The 21,923-nt window shown below is 40.3% G+C and overlaps 1 protein-coding gene across 5 annotated transcripts in view; it reads left to right on the plus strand.

Annotated features, from left to right (window-relative positions):
- The window catches only part of SUPT20H (SPT20 homolog, SAGA complex component), a 130,869-nt gene that overhangs the window by 95,185 nt on the left and 13,761 nt on the right, over positions 1-21,923 (plus strand). For 2 of the 5 annotated variants that reach the window (XM_073613296.1, XM_073613294.1), the window contains exons 20-24: positions 4,424-4,590; positions 5,884-5,939; positions 13,091-13,219; positions 17,058-17,093; positions 21,297-21,402. In XM_073613296.1, the coding sequence (XP_073469397.1) occupies positions 4,424-4,590; positions 5,884-5,939; positions 13,091-13,219; positions 17,058-17,093; positions 21,297-21,402 (494 nt within the window). The remainder of the gene's footprint in view (positions 1-4,423; positions 4,591-5,883; positions 5,940-13,090; positions 13,220-17,057; positions 17,094-21,296; positions 21,403-21,923) is intronic. The other 3 variants (XM_073613297.1, XM_073613295.1, XM_073613298.1) reach the window with 2 other exon arrangements.

Consider the following 21,923-nt stretch of genomic DNA (forward strand, 5'->3'; position numbering starts at 1 on the left):
TCATGTTTACTTATTTCATCCGCACACGATTGGGTACTGAAAGTGAACAGGGATTTGCTTTTCGCATGATTAGATAATTAAAGGTAATATTCACACAATTTAAAAAGAGAAGATTCTCAACTCCTTTAGTTCACTCTCTAACTAGAAAATATATATGTAATTTTATCAAATGCACGTGAGAAAGCCACTTTACTTCTTTTTGTATTAAATATTCATACAGGGCATTTCCATAAAGTTTGGTCTCCAGTCAAATGGGTACTTTTTGACACACTAGTCTACTGGTAATGCCCAATAGAAGTGATGCCTCTAGCTAATTAAATATACTTCTAGAAACTTTAAAGGATAAGTTCACCTTTTGAAAAAATAATAAATGCACTTTTTTTGCAGGTAAAAAAAAAGTGCATGTGTTATTTTTTTGTTACAGGAGCCTGGAAAGCATTGTACCAGCGATCAGCAGAATGCTGATGCCATGCAGGTCTCCTGCAGATCTGTCAGCATATAGGCTTGCTTGTACCACATAAGAGCAAGCCAATACATACTAACGGGAAGTATCGATGCACTATTACAGTGCTCACAGCGCTGTGGTCGTTCATTGAGAACTACAAGCTCACAGCCAATAAGGATGTTGGTACTTGTAGTTTTCCATTCACAGAACACTATGAATAAGTGACGCGGCTGGGTGTAACATGTTATGAAAGGTGAACTTATCCTGTATTACACTAATGCTAATAGGGCGACATTAGGTTTTCCTTCTAAAGGAACATTAAATGGTGGAATCTGAGATTCTAAGTTTGCTTAACTTAAAGTGCATCTGTGCCCAGACTATGGACATTAAAAGTGAAATTTGGGGGAAAGAAATTACTTGCAATCGGGAGCCTACTGCTCCCACCTTCAACAGCAGTCCTGGATTGTAATTGAGGATGCAGAGCATTAAATGGGTTGTAAAGACAGAAGTTTTTTTTTTTTTTTTATCTGAATGGATTAAGGTAAAATGCCTTATGTGTGCATCAGCCCCCCTAACACTTACCTGAGGTCCCTCTCTGTCCAGCTATGTCAACGAGTGTCACAGACGTCCAGATTCCCCTTCCTGGGTGGCTGAGACACAGAAGCAGCGTCATTGGCTCCCACTGCTGTCAATCAAAGTCAGCTCGTCAATCAGGGGGGTGAAGGGCGGAGCTCCATGTCTGAATAGACACAGGGAGCTGTGACTCAGCTCGGGTGCCCTATAGCAAGCCGCTTGCTGTGGGGGCACTGAACAGGAGGGAGGGGCCTGGATCACAGAGGAGGATCCAGGCTGCTCTGTGCAAATCCACTTCAACAGAGCAGATAAGTATAACTTGTTATTTTTATAGGTAAAAAAATGAGCCTTTACAATCACTTTAAGAGTAAGGCCTCATACACACGGACGTTTAAAAAAAAAAAAAAAAAACGGCTGTAAAGCTAGTAACAACGCCTGGAAAAAAAGCAGCGTTAAAAACGCAATGTTATTAGCATTATGATTTGGCGTCAATGTGCATTTAACGTTTGTAAGCGTTTAACTGTAAGGCGTGTTTTTTTTAAAAAAAACATCCCTCTGCTATTTTCCACTCCCAAATTACCCACATAAACGTTTTTACAGCTTAAAAACGTCGGTATAACGATAATGCACGTTTTTGAGCTTTTTTCGGCATCAACGTCAAAACAGCTCTAGCGCTGGAGCCTTTGAACGCGCTGGTCCTTGTTTTTTTTTTTTTTTTTTTTTTGGAGCTTAAAAACGACCATGCCTGTTACAGCTCAAAAATGCCATGGTGTGTAAGAGCCCTTTGAATAACATGGAGTGGCGTTCTTAAGCAGCAAAAAAAGCTCAAAAAAGCCGTTGTTAAAACGTCCGTGTGTATGAGGCCTTAAGGTAATTCTAGCTGTTCCCCCTAGACAAAACCGAGCATTCAAACCTTGGGAGGGGAGCCCCCCCAATGTATGGGGTCTATCTTTAACATATTTGCACACACAGCAAAAGTGCTTTTAAAACAAAACCCTCACTTTCCTATCTAGCTGCATTCACTGTGAAGTAATTAATTCACAGACATCACAACAAAGCTTCTAAAGGCAGGTTTCAGTCAGGTTTTCTGACAGCTTAGAAACACCATTGTTATGTGTACATTAGTGGATTCATGCTGCCGAAATCCCGGTGCGATAGACAGTAAAAGCATAGGTTTCAGTGCTTCTGTTATACGATTTGACGATATATTGCTCAATATTGCCTACAGCTATAGAAGTAAATGAGGGCTTGTTGTAAAGTGCAGTTACTGCTTGTTTGGAATATGTAAATACTTTAGTGTGTATAGTCTGAACACGGGTTCACTTTATTGGTATACTTTTATAAAACATTGTGTATGGTGGTTTTTTTTTTTTGTTTTTTTGTTTTTTTTGAGAGCATAGGCTAGATTTTCTATGGAAACAAAATGTAATTTTTACTACTTATCAAAAGGCACTTGGTTCTTTGTCAGTTCATTTAGAGTTACTAAAGGTATGTACATATGGTTGGTATTCCTATAAACTTGCTGTGAGAGAGTATGCCAACTGATCTCAGCTTCAAGGGCATGCAGTTGTAGCACAGAAGTTCTTTGAGAGTTTTTTTAAAGCCTATAATGTACCTCTTTTATATCAGTATGCAGTTTATATCTTAACTTATTATATATATTCTACCTTACTATGTAGTGTAACACAGATCACACCTTGATTTTAACAAGTGGATTTGCTAGCTGCAAGTTAATTTTAGTCTACTAACTTTCTCAATCACTTCCAAATTCATCTATAAAAACCCTAAGAAAATAAATATATTCAGAATTATTTCAGCATCCCTTTTCAACTTTGTCATTAAGAAAACAAAATGTTTTCAGTTAAAGGATAAATTCACCTTTAGAAAAAATAATAAATGCACATTTTTTTAGCGGGTAAAAAAAGTGTATTTTGGAGCCTGTAAAGTGGAGGTCTCAAACTGGCGGCCCTCCAGCTGTTGCAAAACTACAAGTCCCATCATGCCTCTGCCTGTGGTAGTCATGCTTGTAACTGTCAGCCTTGCAATGTCTCAAGGGACTTGTAGTTTCGCAATAACTGGAGCGCTGCCAGTTTGACACTCCTGCTGTAAAGCATTGCACCAGCGATCAGAAGATCACTGGTGCCATGCAGGTCTCCTTCAGATCTGTTAGTATATCTGTGTACCCGTACATCCTATATGGGCAAGCAGATACACTGACAGTAAAAAAATCAATGAACTACTACGGTGCGCCTCAGCGCCGCGGTAGTTCATTGAGAACTACAAGCCAACAACCACAATATATGGCTTGTAGTTCATTCACACGCAGAGCTGTGTGACAGAATGTCGTGGGCGGAGCCCTGCTGATTTTAAAAAGTGACAGCTAGTACAGGAAACTTCTTCCTGTACTGCTGCCACATCGAGGGGGCAGTGGGCAGCGGCTTCAGCATTGGGAACATGTTCCACCCTAAAAATGGGTGGAACATGTAACATGTTCCCAAAGGTGAACTTATCCTTTAAGGATAATATGTCAGTTAAGGGTAGTATTGGTAATTAGTAACTTGTGAAGCTAGGGCCTAGTATTTCTAGTATACACTGTATAAAGTAATATTTATTGTGTTGCACAATTGTTTTCTCTTTTACATTCATAGTTAGGTTGAAAAAAGACACAAGTCCATCTAGTTCAACCAATTATAAAAAAAAAAAATCATACAATCCCATATACACAATCCTACACCCACAGTTGATCCAGAGGAAGGCAAAATACTCCAGGAAAGCATGTTCCAATTTGCTACAGCAGGGGAAAAAATTCCTTCCTGATCCCCCGAGAGGCAGTCTGATTTTCCCTGGATCAAGTGGAAATTCCCAGCAACAGTTTTGTTTTACAATTGGTTTTTGATTTTAAAATATGGTTACATTTTCATTTTTGGTTGCAAGGAAGAATGCGCATCTTCAATATTAAAATTACCTAGACTAAAAAAAATTGTGACTTGTGGTTAAATACAATCATCTTTATCCCTTTTTCTTTGCTTAGCTAAGGTGCTCATAAGCATCAAGTTATTAATGAATTGCTTGCAAATTTGATTATTAAAAATAAGAGTCTACATTTAGACAAAATATGGACTTTGACTTTCTGGAATTATGCTTTAGAGAAAAAAATTGCAGGTTAACGTATGACCATATGCAAACAAGGACAACACTGGACAATGGATTTAAGGAAATCTATGGGAATGATTGTATTGGGCACAATGATTAGAGAAAAAAAAAAATTAAAATTGGAAAAGAGCCATTGGTGATCTAGGCAAAGTCTTAACCCAACATGTTAGTTTGCTCTTTGCATTTAGTAGTCTCCCTTTTACTCCACAAACTTCTGTACCAATTAATATTACTTTCTTTCCTGTTCCACAGTGGCCCACAGGCATTGATGAGTGGCTCAAATACCATGCTGGGCTGTAGTACTGGTGCCATAGCCCCCGCAGGGATAAATCTGAGTGGCATTTTACCTCCAGGAGGCCTGGTGCCAGGTACAATGCCAGGCACATTGCCGGCTGCCATGCAGTCTGCCTCTCAGGCAGGTTAGTATCATTTAGTTGTCGGTGGCGGTTTGGTGGTAGTATTGTGCTCTGAAAATTGTGAACATTTATGCAGATATTTAGATCAGTTTTGATTTAATTCTGAATACCACACATAAAATTAAGAAAGTCAATATTTGCCAGGAAAAAAAAGGCGCTTTCTTTTATATGCCTTACCATAAAAATGATGCAATTAGGTTCATAATTCGATGCCAGATTTCTTCTGCAATTTTTACACTTTTGTGAATTTTTTTTTTTTACATTTTAGTAATATTTTATACAAACATACATACATACATACATACATACATACATACATACATACATATCTTATTATCTACATATTTGTATTTAGTAGTTTTATAAACATTTTACTTAAAATATAAATCTATGAGTGGAAAATATCTGAAATGCTGCCATTGCCTATGAGAAAAAACTGTTGCTAATTTTCAGTTCTACACAAAATGTATAAGGATCATTCTCCAGAGATATTTTCATAATTGCCTTCTGACACTATCACATTTGATATATCAGTATTATAAAAGATTGTTCACATATGTCCTAAATGTACACATATGCAAATTGTAAACAGTTATGTTAAATCGGTTGTAAACCACTGGCCCTTTATATTTAAATTTTTTTTTTTCTGGGGACCTGCAAAGTTAATGTCATAATGTGCTAGTATACATCACATACTAGCACATCATGTGAAACTTACCTTAAAACGAAGCCCTCCCATGCCGAGAAGCAGGGGCTCCCATCTTCACCCTTCTTGCTTCTGAGTTCGCTGACTCTGGCTCTGTGATTGGCCAGATTTGCGATGACGTCAGTGATGCCACGGCTGCATGTATTGTAAATATCTTCTAAACGGCACATGTTTAGGAGATATTTATAGTACCTATAGGCTTACCTATAGGTAAAAGCAAAAGATGGAAATTTATTTCTACTTTTAAAAGGTTGATCTAAAAAAAAAAAGGTCTTAGGAAAAAAACGATACCACCAATTAAAAATGTATAGAATGTATTGTTCTAACAAGTTTAAACATTATTGTTGTTACAATACAAATTAACTTTGGTCATAAAAATATTCATTAAATTATATTTGCATGATTCTTTCACTACAACACCAGAAATATATGCTTTCTGGCAAAAAAAAAAAAGGATAAACACAGGGTTTCTTTTATTGTTTGCTGTTTTCAAACAAGATCCAGAATTTTATTTTTTTTTCACAATGAAAACTATATATCCCTCAACCGATTTTTGCTTTGATGTTAAACAAAAGACTTTTCTTCAACAGGTGGGCCCTTTGGCATTAAAAATACTTCCAGTTTGAGACCATTAAATCTACTTCAGGTAATTATGGCTGTTTTTCAAAAAAAAAAAAAACTCTAGGGTACCAATTTTTTTTTATTTTTTTGTTACATGGATACAGATGAGTGGGAAAATAACTCCAGAATAAGCTTTTTAGATTTTTTTTTTTTACTAAACGTACCGGTAGTGGTAAAACAAACCTCTTTTTAAAAGAGCAGAGATAAGATTGCATTTTGGTTTACAATTTAGTGTATCTTGTGCCCTGCTAATGAAACCGTGATATGAGTGACATAGCGTAAAGCCTAGTAGTTGAGTACAGACCAGAACAGTTTGTAGAGGCTCCCATTCATCTTTTTGGTGTCATATCTCTAGGCTGTGCAAGTAACTTCTAAAGTGCAATTCAAAGGACACAAACACCAATATACCTAGTTCACAGCAAAGGTTAATGGGGAGAATAATATATTGTATATCCACTTCAGCTCCAGGTCGTCTTCTTCCTTCTTACCCTTTTGTTTACAGGTAAGAATTAGTATTTTTTTTATTTGGAAATTAGTTAGAACCCCAAACTATTATTTTTTTTTTAATCAGAGGCCATAGAGAATAAATTGGTGGGTGTTGCGATTTTTTTTATTTTTTTTTTTAATGTCACACCGTATTTGCGCAGTAGTTTTTTAAATTTTTTGAAAAAATACACTTTTAAAAAAAATTTTAATGCAAAAAACCACAATACATTACTCAACGTTTTTGTAAAAATATAAAAGATACGCCAAGTAAACAGTTACAAAACATATCACGCTTTCAATTTGCGCACGCCTGTTCAACAAACAACGTAAACTTTTCTATCTATAGGTGACACTTTAAAAGCCTTTTACCACTTCAGATTTATACAGGAAGTCTAGATGCTTGATTTACTGTCTATAATCTGACATTCGCGGTGATGCCTCTGCGGTCTATAAGACCCCAAATCCCTCCTCTGCCCTTGAAATGCTTTCAAAACGCCAAGATCTGTGTTTTTGAATGCTTTAATTTAGCCTCAGGGTAAACCAGAGGCGATGTCATGTTATCATTTCCGAGTTACTATCATGAACAGCCGATCAAAGCCAAGTTAGCATAAAAAAATTAATAAAAACACTCGCCGCAGCAGTGCTTCTTTCAGTATAAGAATATGACCATATAGCTTTGCTTGGGGAACTGGACACCACTTAGTAAAGATCTCTTTTGTGTGTGTGTGCGTGTGTATCTCCCTCACCCTGTTGTGATGTCACTGTATGTAGCTCCGCCCAATGCATGTCCTCATTGGTTGACTTCATCAGGAACTGCCATTGTTGATGACTTCAACAAATGTTGAAATACACAGAGTAGGGCCTACACACAGACAAAACATGACCCAACACCCAGACACAAGCAAAGTAACTTGTTACATACAGTGCACTGTAGTGAGTGATGTTTAGACCTTGTACATTATTGGGGAATCAACATTTCTCTCAACAAAAGAATGGCCCAATATAGGAGGACAAATTCTAAAGGTCAAGACTCAGCAGTTGTTACATCTTAAGGAAAGGGAACACCCTTTAAAGGACAGGTGCACATTTTTAACAGATGACAACTAGTTCATGTGAAAAAGGCTATCTACGTCAAACTGAAACAACCATTCCTGAACAGGGGTAGGGGCCTTCCATGCCTTCAGTCTTCCACATAGGATGCTTCACTGGCCATTTGACAACATTTTACAACTTTTAGCCATGTAAATCAAGGAAATAACACTTATGCTGACTACATGACACCAAGATCAGGATTAGACTTGAAAAGGGTAGTGCCACAGCGTCTCATCCTATTTTTGGACAACCAACATCTACACATTCCAAGGAGATTGGAATTCCAATGTTTCTGTGCTACCTGTGTGGATATAAATGCTGGGGTATATTTCTGACACTCGTGTGAACTAAAAGAAAAGCGGCTTGGAGAAGTTACAAAACATCTTTAACATTACAGAATAAGTTCACTTGAATGTGAATAACTACTACTAGCTAGACTTAGGCCAGCCATAGACGGTTCGAATCTCTGCTGGTTCAGCAGGAACCGGGAGAGAATTGAACCATGCATGGGCAGGCTGAATGTACCCAAGTTGATCGATCAACTCGAGTACAACCAACCTGCCAGATTTTACATGTTTTTATCGCTAGCAGCTGGTATAGCCACTAGGAATAATCACTGTGTTCTCCTGGTGGAGATGGCTTCCCCCGCCGGGAGAATATAATGGCTCAGCGGGAGGGATTCCTCCGTGGACAAATCACTGGGAGGGGCTGGGGAAGACCTGGCTGTCATGGTGCACGTTGGCACCAATGACAAAGTCAGAAGCAGATGAAGTGTCCTAAAGAATGATTTTAGGGACTTGGGAGCTAAATTGAGGAAAAGGACATCCGAGGTAGTATTCTCAGGAATACTACCGGTACATCGAGCCACACCAGAAAGGCAGAGGGAGATTAGTGAAGTAAACCAGTGGCTGAAGAGCTGGTGTAGTAAGGAGGGGTTTGGGTTCCTAGAGGACTGGGCCGACTTCTCAGTCGATCACCAGTACTATAGAAGGGACAGAGTGTGCTTAAATGAGAAGGGTGCAGCTCAGCTGGGAGTAAAGATGGCCAAAAGGTTAGAGGGGTATTTAAACTAGACGATGGAGGAAGGGCCCAGAGGTAGAGATAGTCAGCGTGGAACATATTCCAGAGGGTAATATTGGGGGCATTAGTGGTAGGTTGACTAAAGCACATAAATCCAAGGTAAGTATAGTAACAAGTCCTAGTTGCAATCTTGGAACACCCAATAAGAGGATAGTATGCGGCCGGTCTAAACTAAGTGGGATGTTCACCAATGCCAGGAGCCTGCTGGACAAGATGGGTGAACTAGAGATACTGTTGTACAAGGCGGATTTGAATTTTGTGGCAATTTCAGAGACCTGGTTCAACAGCTCTCATGATTGGCTGACAACCATTCAAGGGTATACCCTTTTTCGCAGGGATAGAGAGGGTAAAAAAGGGGAGGGGTATGCCTATATATCAAGAATAATGTATAAGTGAATGTGAGAGATGACATCACTAAGGGAGCTAGGGAGGAGGTGGAATCCTTATGGGTAGAGCTCCAAAGGGATGAAGCTAAGGGGAAAATATTACTGGGAGTATGCTATAGGTCCCCTAACCTGAGAGAAGCGGGGGGACACGGATCCTCCTATCACAAGTTGGATTAGCAGCAAGGATGGGAAGTGTTATCATAATGGGGGATTTTAATTATCCAGACATGGATTTGGGCGGAGGGAACCACACATTGGTCTAAGGCTCTCCAGTTCCTAAATGTCTTGTAGGACAATTTCATGGTTCAGATGGTAGACTCACCAACTAGAAATAAAGCGTTACTGGATCTACTGATTACCAACAATACAGACCTGATCACGGATGTGGAAATACGGGGCAATTTAGGTAACCGCGATCACAGGTCAATTGGCTTCAGTATCAATCACACAAATAGGAAACATAAGGGGAATACAAAGACACTGAATTTCAAAACTTTCCTGAACTACGAACCTTGTTAGAAGGCATGAATTAGGATAAAATCTTAGGAACAAAGAACACGGAGGAGAGATTGGTTTGCTTTAAGAGCATATTAAATAAGGGCATTAGCCAATGCATCCCATTGGCTATTAAAAGAGCGAACAAAAGTCCTGGATGGCTTAACTCCAATGTGAAAATGCATATAAAAGCAAAGGAGAAGGCCTTCAAAAAAGGTTGAGGGATCATCATCAGCATTCAGACTTTATAAAGAATGCAACAAGAAATGTAAGGGTGCAATTAGAGCGGCTAAGATAGAATACGAAAGACACATAGCGGAGGAGAGCAAAAAAATCCCAAGAAATTCTTTTAAGTATGTAAACCGTAAAAAAGGACAGACTATATTGGCCCCATAAAGAATGAGGAAGGACATCTGGTTACAAAGGATGGGGAGATGGCGAAGGTATTGAATTTTTTCTTCTCCTCAGTCTTCACAAGGGAATCTGGGGGGCTTCAGTAACCAAAACTGCAGTGTTTATCCTTATGACACATCACAGGAAGCACCTCCATGGTTAACAGAGGACAAAATTAAAATTAGACTTGGGAAACTTACCATTAATTAATCCCGAGACCAGATGGCTTGCATCCGAGGGTACTTGGGAAACTCAGTCAAGTAATTCCCAGACCATTGTTTCTAATTTTTACTGTCAGTCTACTGACTGGAATGGTACCAGGTGATTGGAGAAAAGCAAATGTAGCACCAATATTTTAAAAGGGCCCAAAATACATCCCTGGGAATTATAGACCAGTTAGCCTAAAATCAATAGTATGCAAGCTCTTGGAGGGGATGATCAGGGACTATATACTAGATTTTAGTAACGAGAACGGTATCATTAGTACTAATCAGCATAAATTCATGAAGAATCGTTCTTGCCAAACCAATCTATTAACCTTCTATGAGGAGGTGAGTTGCCATCTAGATAAAGGAAGGCCTGTAGATGTGGTGTGTCTGGTTTTTGCAAAAGCATTTGACACAGTTCCCCATAAACATTTACTGTACAAAATATGGTCCGTTGGCATGGACCATAGGGTGAGTACATGGATTGAAAACTGGCTACAAGGGTGAGTTCAGAGGGTGGTGATAAATGGGGAGTACTCAGAATGGTCAGAGGTGGGTAGTGGGGCCCCCAGGGTTCTGTGCTGGGACCAATCCTATTTAATTTGTTCGTAAACGACCTGGGGGATGGGGTAAACAGTTCAATCTCTGTATTTGCGGGCGATGCTAAGCAGGGCAATAACGTCTCCGCAGGATGTGGAAACCTTGCAAAAAGATCTGAACAAATTGATGGGGTGGGCAAGTACATGGCAAATGAGGTTCAGTGTAGAAAAATGTAAAATAATGCATTTGGGTGGCAAAAATATGAATGCAATGTATACACTGGGGGGAGAACCTTTGGGGGAATCTAGGATGGAAAAGGACCTGGGGGTCCTAGTAGATGATAGGCTCAGCAATGGCATGCAATGCCAAGCTGCTGCTAACAAAGCAAACAGAATATTGGCATGCATTAAAAAGGGGATCAACTCCAGAGATAAAACGATCATTTTCCCACTCTACAAGACTCTCTGGTCCAGCCGCACCTGGAGTATGCTGTCCAGTTCTGGGCACCAGTCCTCAGGAAGGATGTACTGGAAATGGAGCGAGTACAAAGAAGGGCAACAAAGCTAATAAAGGGTCTGGAGGATCTTAGTTATGAGGAAAGTTTGCGAGCACTGAACTTATTCTCTCTGAAGAAGAGATGCTTGAGAGGGGATATGATTTCAATTTATAAATACCATACTGGTGACCCCACAATAGGGATAAAACTTTTTTGCAGAAGGGAGTTAAACAAGACACGTGGCCACTCATTAAAATTAGAAGAAAAGAGGTTTAACCTTAAACTACATAGCGGGTTCTTTACTGTAAGAGCGGCAAGGATGTGGAATTCCCTTCCACAGGCGATGGTCTCAGCGGGGAGCATCGATGGTTTCAAAAAACTATTAGATAAGCACCTGAACGACCGCAACATACAGGGATATACAATGTAATACTGACATATAATCATGCACACAGGTTGGACTTGTGTCTTTTTTCAACCTCACCTACTATGTAACACCGTCTATGGTTGCAGCTTCAAGTAACCCTTTGCCAGATGCCCGTGGTTTTAGGAAATAAATTTGCTCTGTCTTTGGCCAGCTTTAGGGATTTATTTATAAAGCAAAGAATGTGAAATTTTACCAAACCCTCAGTGCAGATGAATCTTCCTGGTACAGTACGTTTTAAATGACAGCGCTTGATTCACTTGCAGGTAATGTTTGGTGAACGTCAGTCGCTGCTTTATAAATATGCCTCTGAATCCATTAAAGGCAACAACGTTTAAAGTGACAATCATAAAAATATTTTTAAATTCCTAAACATAAATATTCAGTAACACCTTTTTTGCAACATGTGAAATTTAACCTTAAAGCGGAGTTCCACCCAAAAGTGGAACTTCCGCTCATTTGTCTCCTCTCCCCCTCCGATGCCACAATTGGCACCTTTCGGGGGGCGAGGGGTGACAGGATACCTGTCTGTTCCCACTTCCGGGAGTCCGCGCCGCGGCCCATGACGTCACCGCGGGGCTCCCTCCTCCTCCCCGTCACTGTGCCAGTAGGAGAGTGGAGCAGGGCCTCGCGCATGCGCAGTAGGGTTCGCGGTGTGAAGCCATAAGGCTACACTGCCGGGTTCCCTTACCCGCAATGGCGGCGGCAGCACCACCCAACAGCTGATGGAAACATCAGCAGCAGTGCCGACACCGCTGGACTCCAGAACAGATAAGTGTACTATTATTAAAACCCAGAAGCTGCAGTATGTGTAGCTGCTGGCTTTTAATTTTTTTTTTTTTTTTTTTTTGGGCGGACCGCTTTAAAGAAACAAGAAAATATTTTATAGCTACTTAGCTGGAAATCATGTACAGACGTATACACTTTGAACTCTGTGTATAAAAATGCACTGTTGTCCATGACAACCAGTCTGCGACTGACATTTGTATAGTTCTAAATGAAAATAAATGTAAAAGTATGAATTGGTTATTTTATGAATGAGGTTTGCACTGACAGCACATTTTTCATGCATCTGGCCCTTATATATAACAGTTTTACAATGGGCTCAGTTCACCAATCTAAAGCACCAACATGTAGAATTATTTTGAAAACCATAATTTAAGTTGAATCCAGTGAAATTAGAACGCTACAGTTACATGGAATGGAAAATGGAGTGCCTTAGGCTGTTGTTAAAGCTTTGTAAATTGAGCCTTTTGTGTTAGGGGTGCACAGCTAAAATATTAATATAAAAATAAAGGCTGTAAAATATTTGCACTTACTGTGGTTAACTCTTATAGTGTATGTGAAGGGCATTCCTGACAAGCTTTCTAGTGCATAAAATATCACTAATTCAGTTAGTTTGGTTAAAAAACAATTCCCTCTCACAAAGCATTACACGTTGTGTGTTTATACAGTGTTTCTTATAACTTGTAGTTAGGTGATTCTTTGATTTTGTAAAGCATTTGAACTGTTGTGTGACCACACTCTGCAATGAAGTGCACTGCACGTTTCTCAAACTGGGTATCATCTTTGAAACAGCTTCCTGGCGGTTCACTCATATTCAACCCAATGCAGCAACAGCAGCCTCAGCTGTCCCAGTATTCACCTCAGCAGTCTGCCACATCCAGTCCCCAGCAGCAGGGGGATCAGCTGGGACTTTTACCATCGGTAAGTGTTATGCCAGGGTATACATACATAGAAGATTGTGTTTGTCTACTACAGTGAACTCAACTTTGAATCAGCTTCATACATACTTTGTAGGAATACCTGGGTGACCTAATTTTCCTACAGTATTTACTTTGCAGCAGAAAAATAAATGAGCTAGCATGAGATTGTCTGCTAGAAAAAGGTTCTTTTTTGAAAACCCATGTGGTTAACATACCTTACACAACATCATATGTATCATATACAGTATATATGTGTAAGTACAGTGCAAACAGTTTAGACATGTGTGAAGAAAAGCTGTAAAGTAAAAATGCTTTCAAAAATATATATTTGAATTGTTTATTTTTATCAATGTACAAAATGCAAAGTGAGCAAACAGAAGAAAAATCTAAATCAAATCAATTTTTGGTGTGTCTACCCTTTGGCTTCAAACATGCATCAATTCTTACACTTTGTAACATACACTTGCACAAAGTCAGGGATTTTGTAGAACTAGTCAGGTGAATGATTAACAAATCATACCAAGCAGGTGCTAATGATCATCAGTTTCATATGTAGATTGAAACATGGTCATTGAGCTTAACAGATGTGTAGGAGGCTTAACACGGAGTGAGGAACAGTCAAAATCTGCTACTAAGGTGAAGTTGTAGAAGACTGTTTCATGTCACAGGTCATGCCTCATGGCAAGACTGAGCACAGGAATAAGACACAAGGTAGTTTTACTGTATTAGCATAGTCTCTCCCAGGCAAAGATTTCAAAACAGACTGGAGTTTCAAGATGTCCTGTTAAAGCTCTTTTGAAGAAGCACAAAGAAACAGTCAACGTTGAGGACCGTAGATGCAGTGGTTGACCAAGGAAACTTCCCATCAATACCAGAAGATGTCCAACAGTGTCATCAGCACAGAACGGGGGAAACCAGTGGGACCCAGGTACACCCATCTACTGTTCGAAGAAATCTTGCCAGAAGTGGTCTTCATGGAAAAACTGCAGCCAAAAAAAACATACCTCCGACGTGAAAACAAGACTAAGTGACTCAATTGTGCATTAAAATATAGGAACTGTGCAGAAAAAATGGCAGCAGGTGCTCTGGACTGATTAAAAATTTGAAATTTTTGGCTGTAGCAGGAGGCAGTTTGTTCGCTGAAGGGCTGGAGAGTGGTACAATCAGTATCTGCAGGCAACTGTGATGCATGTTGGAGGTACTTTGCAAGTTTGGGGCTGCATTTGTGCAAATGGAGTTGGAGATTTGGCCAGGATCAATGATGTCTTAAATGCTGAGAAACAAAGGCAGATACTTTTCCATTACGCCATGCCATACCTTCAGGGAGGAGTGTGATTGGCCCCAAATGTATTCTGCAGCAGGGAAACAACCCCAAACATGCAGCCAATGTCATTAAGAACTATCTTCAGCATAAAGAACAAGGAGTCCTGGAAGTAATGGTTTGGCCCCCACGGAGCCCTGATTTCAACATCAAGTCTGTCTGGGATTACATGAAGACAGAAGGATTAGAGGCAGCCTACATCCACAGAAGACCTGTGGTTCTTCAAGGTTTTGAACAACCTACCTACCAAGTTCCTTCAAAAACTGTGTGCAAGTGTACCTAGAATTGATGCTGTTTTGAAGGCAAAGGGTGGTCACACCAAAGATGACTAGGATTTCTCTTCTGTTCATTTACTTTTTATTTTGGTAATTGATAAAAATAAACTATTAACGCTTCCATTTCTGAAAGCATTCTTAATTTACAACATTTTTCACACCTGCCTAAAACTTGTTCACAGTAGTGTGTGTGTGTGTGTGTGTGTGTGTGTGTGTGTGTGTGTGTATATATACACACACAAATTTTTCAGTACCCTTCCATGAAAAGAGAACTCACAATTTTCTCTGAAATAACTTGAAAGTGACTAAAGTGATTGCATGTTCCATATATGATAAAATGAGACTTCTTTTAATTTTGGTTTCAACTGAATTTTTTTTTTTTAATAATAAAACAAAAATAACAGAACTTCTGTAGCTTGAAATGAGACATCTGCACCTTCCAACAGGTAGTTTGGCACACTCTTCATGAGCAAACTGCTCTAGCTGTCTCCGGATTAAAGGGTGCCTTTTTCAAACTGAATTTATTTCAGCTCTTTCCATAGATGTTCAATAGGATTTACATCAGGGCTCATGGAATTCCACTTCCAAAATGGCCAAATGTTTTGTTCTTGGCCATTCTTAAATCCCTTTACCTGTATGTTTTGAGACTTTATACTGTTGGAGGTCCCATGACCTGCAACTGAGACAGAGCTTTTTGACACCTGGCAGCATGTTCCGTTCTGAAATTCCTTGATAGCCTTTGAAGGTTGTGGACTGCACATCTTCAAGTAACCCTATGCCAGATGCAGCAAACCAGCCCCAAAACGTTTTTTGCCTTTAACTATTTGAAGGTCAGGCCTTTTCTGACACACTTGTTTTTACTTGTAAAAAAAAAAAAAAATTTCTAGAAAGAATACACTTAAATTAATTTTAATGCAAGAAAACACAATATATAACCCCATTCTTTGGTAAAATATAAAAGAGGATGTTACATCGAGTAAATAGATACCTAACATGTTGCGCTTAAAAATTACACACGCTCATGGAATGGCGACAAAATACAATAGTTAAACATAGGTGACATTTGATTTTTTTTTTTTTTTTTTTACAGGTTACCACTTTAGAGTTACAAAGGAGATCTATAGTTAGAATTATTGCTCTCTCTATAATGTTTGCGGCGCTGCCTTACGTGTGGTGTGAACACCGTTTGCGACCGATGTATGCGGTCTCCTCTGAGCACGGAGGGATGGAGACGCTTTGAAGAATGTTAAAATTTATTTTATTGAAAAAAAAATATTTTTACACTGTCCCTTTTTTATTTTTTTTTATTACTTTTATTGCTGTCCCAAGAAATGTAAACATCCCTTGTGATTAGCAATAAAGTATGACAGGTCCCCTTTATGAAGACATCTGAGGTCTATAAGACCCCAGATCTCTCCCCTACCAATGAAAGCATGAGATTAAAAGAAAAAAAACACAATGACCTCATGCTTTTCAGAAGAAAAAAAAATGGCTCCGTTTACATTTTCCCTAACCGGAAGTGACAAAATGCTTGTCACTTCTGGTCTCCTAGACCATAGAGATAATCGGGAACATTTCGATGCCCAATCACCTCTGTTGTAAGTGGCCGTAACCGTCAGATTGGATCCCGGGCTCTCCGGTGTGGCACAGAAAAGGTACGCGCACCAGAGAGTGGTAGAAGGGGGAACACAACCCCTCCCACTGCTTGTAAAAGTGATCCAGCGGCTAATCAGCTGCTCAGATCAATTTTATAGGTTAGGGAGCCTAATTTTCATTGCCAGCTGAAAATTTTAATACCTGGGTTATGGCTGACAGCTGCAGCCATGGCCCTGGTATAACCGCTTGAACACCATGACATACATGTACTGTGCGTGACTGTGTGGCAAGTGGTTAAAACTAGACTGTGACTTGCCAAAAAAACTCCAGTTTTGTCTCGTCTATCCAAAGGACATTCTCCCAGAAGCAATGTACTCTGTCAGTATGCATTTTTACAACTTCCAGTTTGGCTAAAAAAAAAAAATCTCCAAATGTGGAGTTCTATCTGTACTTTTCTTTTGAGGCCACTGCCACTCAAAAAGAGAAGGATGGTATGATCAGACACTGATGTACAGTAATGTGCAAAAGTTTTAGGCAGTTGTGAAAAAATGATGTAAATTAAGAATGCTTTCAGAAATAGAAGTGTTAATAGTTTTATCAATTAACAAAATGCCTTCAAAACAGCATCAATTCTTCAATTCTTCTAGGTACACTTGAACACAGTTTTTGAAGGAACTCAGCAGGTAGGTTGTTCCAAACATCTTGGAGAACTAACTACAGATCTTCTGTGGATGTAGGCTGCCTCCGATGCTTCTGTCTCGTCATGTAATCCCAGACATACTCGATGATGTTGAGATTATGGCTCTGTGTGAGCCAAACCATCACTTCCAGGACTTTTTTTTTATGCTGAAGATAGTTCTTAATGACATTGGCTGTATGTTTGGGGTCCTTTTCCTGGTGCAGAATACATTTGGGGCCAATCGCACACCTCCCTGATGTTATAACATGGCAGATAAGTATCCATCCTGATCTTGACCAATTCTCCAACTCCATTTGCAGAAAAGCAGCCCCAAACTTGCAAGGAACCTCCACCATGCTTCACTGTTGCTTGCAGACACTCCTTATTGTATCACTCTCCAGTCCTTTACGAACAAAATGCCTTTTTTCTACAGCCAAATATTTCAAATTTTGACTCCTCACTCCTCCTTTTGACTCCTAGAGCGCCTGCTGCCATTTTTCTGCATGCCAGTCCCTATGTTTTTGTGCATAAGCCATGGAAACAAGACTAAGTGACTCAACTATGCAGACACCTATTGATATGGAACTGTATGAAAAAAGTAGATATTTAAACTACTTCCTAAGTTTTGGTGGAGGTGTCCTGTCAGGTATTTAGTGATTCCCCTTCAGCTGATGTCAAACTTACTATTCATGCCTGGGCTGTTTATTTAGGACACAGTAGGGAGGAGAAATACTCGCCAATTGCATGTGTTGCTCCACCACTGGATGGATAAGCGAGGCATCGCCCCCCTCCACTGGCAGTTTTTAATCTGCAAAGTAGATAAGTAGTTTCCTTGCATATTCTAGCATGTTTCCTTTTTATTCAAGGCTGTGGCTGGGGACATCTTGCAACAGGATCACAAGTGTGAAATTAGCCTGTATCCAGTAGAGGATTTAAAGTGTTTGTTAACCTAAAAAAAAAAAAAAAAAAAAAAAAAGAAAGAATCCTGTTCCTTTAAAGTATGTTATACAGCACAGTGCTTGTGCTGTGTAATTTGGCCCCCTGTGTCACCTCAAATACCTGTCTGATTCTGCCTGGATATGCCCTCCCCCTGTAAACTAACCACGGTTTATTATGGCTGCTGAGCCCTAACACCGTGGTCCGTTTACGTGCCTCCGTCATCCGCAGCCCTGCTCTCTGGTCTCCTGTGTCCCACTACAACCCCCCCCACCTCACGCCTGTCAGCTCCCACTAGCGCCACTCTGCTCCCCTCCCTGCTGCTACAAATCTATGTTCTCTATACCATCCCCTCTGTTAAATAACTTGTGTCCTAGTGCCTGTGCTTTATTAAAAAAAGCTAATTTCTACCTGTTTTCACAGCGCCTCCCGGCGCTCACGTGACTCCTTGTTCTCTCCTCCTCGGCTGACGTCAGCGGGAGTTCTCGGCCTCGCTCGCTGGAGCTGTCAAATTGGGAGAGGAGAGAGCCCGGAGTCACGTGAGCACCTGGAGGCGCTGTGAAAACGGTAGAAGTCAGCTTTTTTTTGTTTGTTTTTTTTTTATATAAAGCACAGACACTAGGACATCTAGCTTTGCCTAACCATGACTACATCTGAAAAAAGTACACACAAAAGTAGTGTGTGTATCTCTAAAAGTGGGAATTGCATGATAGGTAAATATAGGTCTTTCCATTCATTTGAATGTGTTTTTTTTTTTTTTTTTTTTTTGTTCTGATATGTGTGTCCTTTTCATGGTGGGAATTCATTCCATAATATAACACACACTTCCTTTTGGTTCTTTTAATCATGTAGAGGAAACTATTTTTGTCATGGAATAAGGGAGGACTGACCTCTATATTCAGAGGCAACGTAATAAAATAAAATAGAATTTTGCAAATATTGAAATCCCTTGCAAAATAAGCAAGATTTTAGTTAGGTTTTTTTAAGTTTAATAACTTAATTTGCAGTCTCATACCACCTAGAAAAATATATCAATGACTGCGCAAAGTGATCGGTTCTCTTGTAAGAGAACTACTGTTCTGGCAGGGTATTGGAGCAGTGGAGGAGTACGCAGAAGGGCAAAGTGACAGATTCTCCATAACTAGATTTACTGTTACCCTGCTCATCCAATGGGGGGGGGGCCCACTACCTCCCTATTTTCACCTTCCTAGCGATTCCCCACTGTTCCTTTCTCGTTCGCAGACACTGAAATAACGGATGTCTGGTTCCAGAGGGGGAAATTGCATGACTCCTCTGGTCCTCTAGACAGTGCTCAGGCCTAGTGATTTACTTTTAGAACCAAGCATTGTCAACGACAAGGTCCCATACTCCTCCATGCCCAGAAGCATCAGTTAACGATAGAATGCTTTGACAGTGTAATGAAGCAGTGTCTCTAAAAGGGCCTCCCCAACCCAATTTACCAAACCAGTAGTTTTTCACCCCTCCTTCCTCCTCCACAGCTCTCGATGACTGGTGTCGGTGACAGTGGCATCCCTCCCCCAGTCATGTGACAGTGCTCTGGCCTAGTGATCAGATGCCAGACCTGAGCCCTATGAAGAAGGTCACAAGCTCCTCTATCTCTGAAGTGTTGGGTATTGTGGATAGCTATGGAGGAGGAGCCCCTAGACTTAGTACCTCAGTGCCACAAAACATACAGACAATTGCACAAGGTGGATTTTGCCATTATTTACACCTGCAATCCATATTTCACTGTGCATTAGCACATAGCTAGACATTTAGACCCCTTTCACATCGAGGGTGTTTTGCAGGCGCTATAGCGTTAAAAATAGCGCCTGCAATCCGCCCTCAAACAGCTGCTCCATTGTCTCCAGTGCGACGCTGGAGCGAAGCGGTGCGCTGGCAGCATGTCAGGAAAAGTCCTGCCAGCAGCTTCTTTGGAGCGGTAAAGGAGTGGTGTGTTTAACGCTCCTCCTCCGCTGCTCCCCATTGAAATCAACCCTTTTCGCCGAATAGCACTGCTAAAATGACTGTAAGCGTCACTTTACTGCCGACGCCCCCCGCAGCTCGGTGTGAAAGCCCTCTTAGTCCTTGTGCACGCTTGCAGCTGCTTTTAGGGGTGTCAGGCTTTTTTTTTTCTTTCTGCCTCTAAACTCCCCTGAATATTAGCCTATGTCCATGCACACATGGGGTTTTAGCAGCGTTTAGTTTGAGGCAGGAAAAAAAACCCCACTGCCAATGCGTCCAGGAGCAGCAGCGTTTTGGCAGAAAAAAACGCTTGACTTGCTAAACGCGCATTAACGCTAGGCATGGTGAGTGCTTGAGCGTTAATTCATTCTAATGGCCAGAATAAATTATTATTCTGGCCAATGAAATGAGGTAATGCCCAAACTCGTGACACCTGTAAACGCGTCCAAAAGCTTAAGATACATTTACAAGCGTCAGGCTGTTTTTCTGCCAAAATGCTGCTGTCAGGAGGAAAGGCTTCTAGGCGAGTTTAAAAAACATCCTGTGTGCATGAGGCCTTGTACATAGATATTCATTATGCAGCTTTTGTATTCAGTGACTCATAAAATCATTACTGAATACTGAGCATTGCAAATGCAAACTACATAAACCCATATGAACATACTATAGTGCTGTTTACAAAAAAGACCTGTGGGGTATGGCCAAAATTATAGGCATATTTGGAAATATGAGAGTTATGTTTTGTGTACCCTGTCTGTTACAAGTCTCACGTTATTTAAAGAGGAACTGCAGTCTGCTCACATAATTTGTAATAAAAACATATTTGCCATTATGAAGCTTCCCTCCAGCCACTTTGCATATTATTTTATATATACTGTGATTCTGGACTTGCCAAATATGCTGCAGAAATCTCCCTCCACTGAGTCTGGCTGCAACCATTTTAACTGTGGGCAGCTGAAGCTGCTGCCTGTTCACTTCCTGGATTAACACACACACATAGGCACACCTCCAGTTCTGCAGCTCTCATTGGCCCTTTTCCTGGCAAACTCTTACGAGAGTGAGAGAGAGAGCTATGCATGATGTCATAAGCCTAGGCTTTTTTTCCCAGACAAGAAACAGGAAGTGGGCTGTATAAGGTATTTACTGGCAGAAAAAAAATGTTTTACTATCCAAAGTTAAAACAAAGGCAGAGGATTTAATAGATGGAAAGATAAAAAAAAAAAAAAAAAGACTGAAGTTCCGCTTTAAGATAAATTGAAAAGTGAAATGATTACTATTCATGTACTTTTTGTTTTCACCCTGCCAGGGATTGGAACATGGTTCTAGTAGCCAAGAACAGACTTTATCTGCACAGCAAGCAGCTGTCATTAATCTAACTGGAGTAGGTGGTTTTATGCCTCAGCAGGCAGCTGGTATGTATTCCTATTCCCCAATTACATACTTTTCAACATCCCAACTCACCGCAGTCTGTTGACCCAGACTGTACTCAACAGTCATGCAGCAAAAGTGGAAGTCCTCTTGTAAAACATCACCTACCTGTTTGTTGCCTGGAGGTCTTCATAGGTATTCCAGGTCTTACTACTGACAGTTAATGATCTGTCACACTCTTATCAATCATTGGAGATTACATTCACACTTATCACTCAGAGCGCCAGTCTTCTGAAAATTATATTATAAAATTGCATCTGAGTGGTTTAATAAATTCTGCCAGGCTGGGTTAGAGTAGTTACCTGTAATCATTTTACTGCATGGATCCAAATTGAGGTGTGAAGCTGCTTTAAATTAGGTTACAAGTGGAACTCCATCCATGGTGCAAGGTTTGAGGCCTCACAGTGCCTCCATGGCTCTTCAAGACCCCAATAAGAGGACACCCCTACCTTCTGAAATCCCCTTACCACCTAGCCAAACATCTTGTCTCTGAGGAAGCTCAGCA

This window comes from Aquarana catesbeiana, linkage group LG02 (genome assembly GCF_042186555.1).
Source record: "Aquarana catesbeiana isolate 2022-GZ linkage group LG02, ASM4218655v1, whole genome shotgun sequence".
Taxonomy (NCBI): domain Eukaryota; kingdom Metazoa; phylum Chordata; class Amphibia; order Anura; family Ranidae; genus Aquarana; species Aquarana catesbeiana.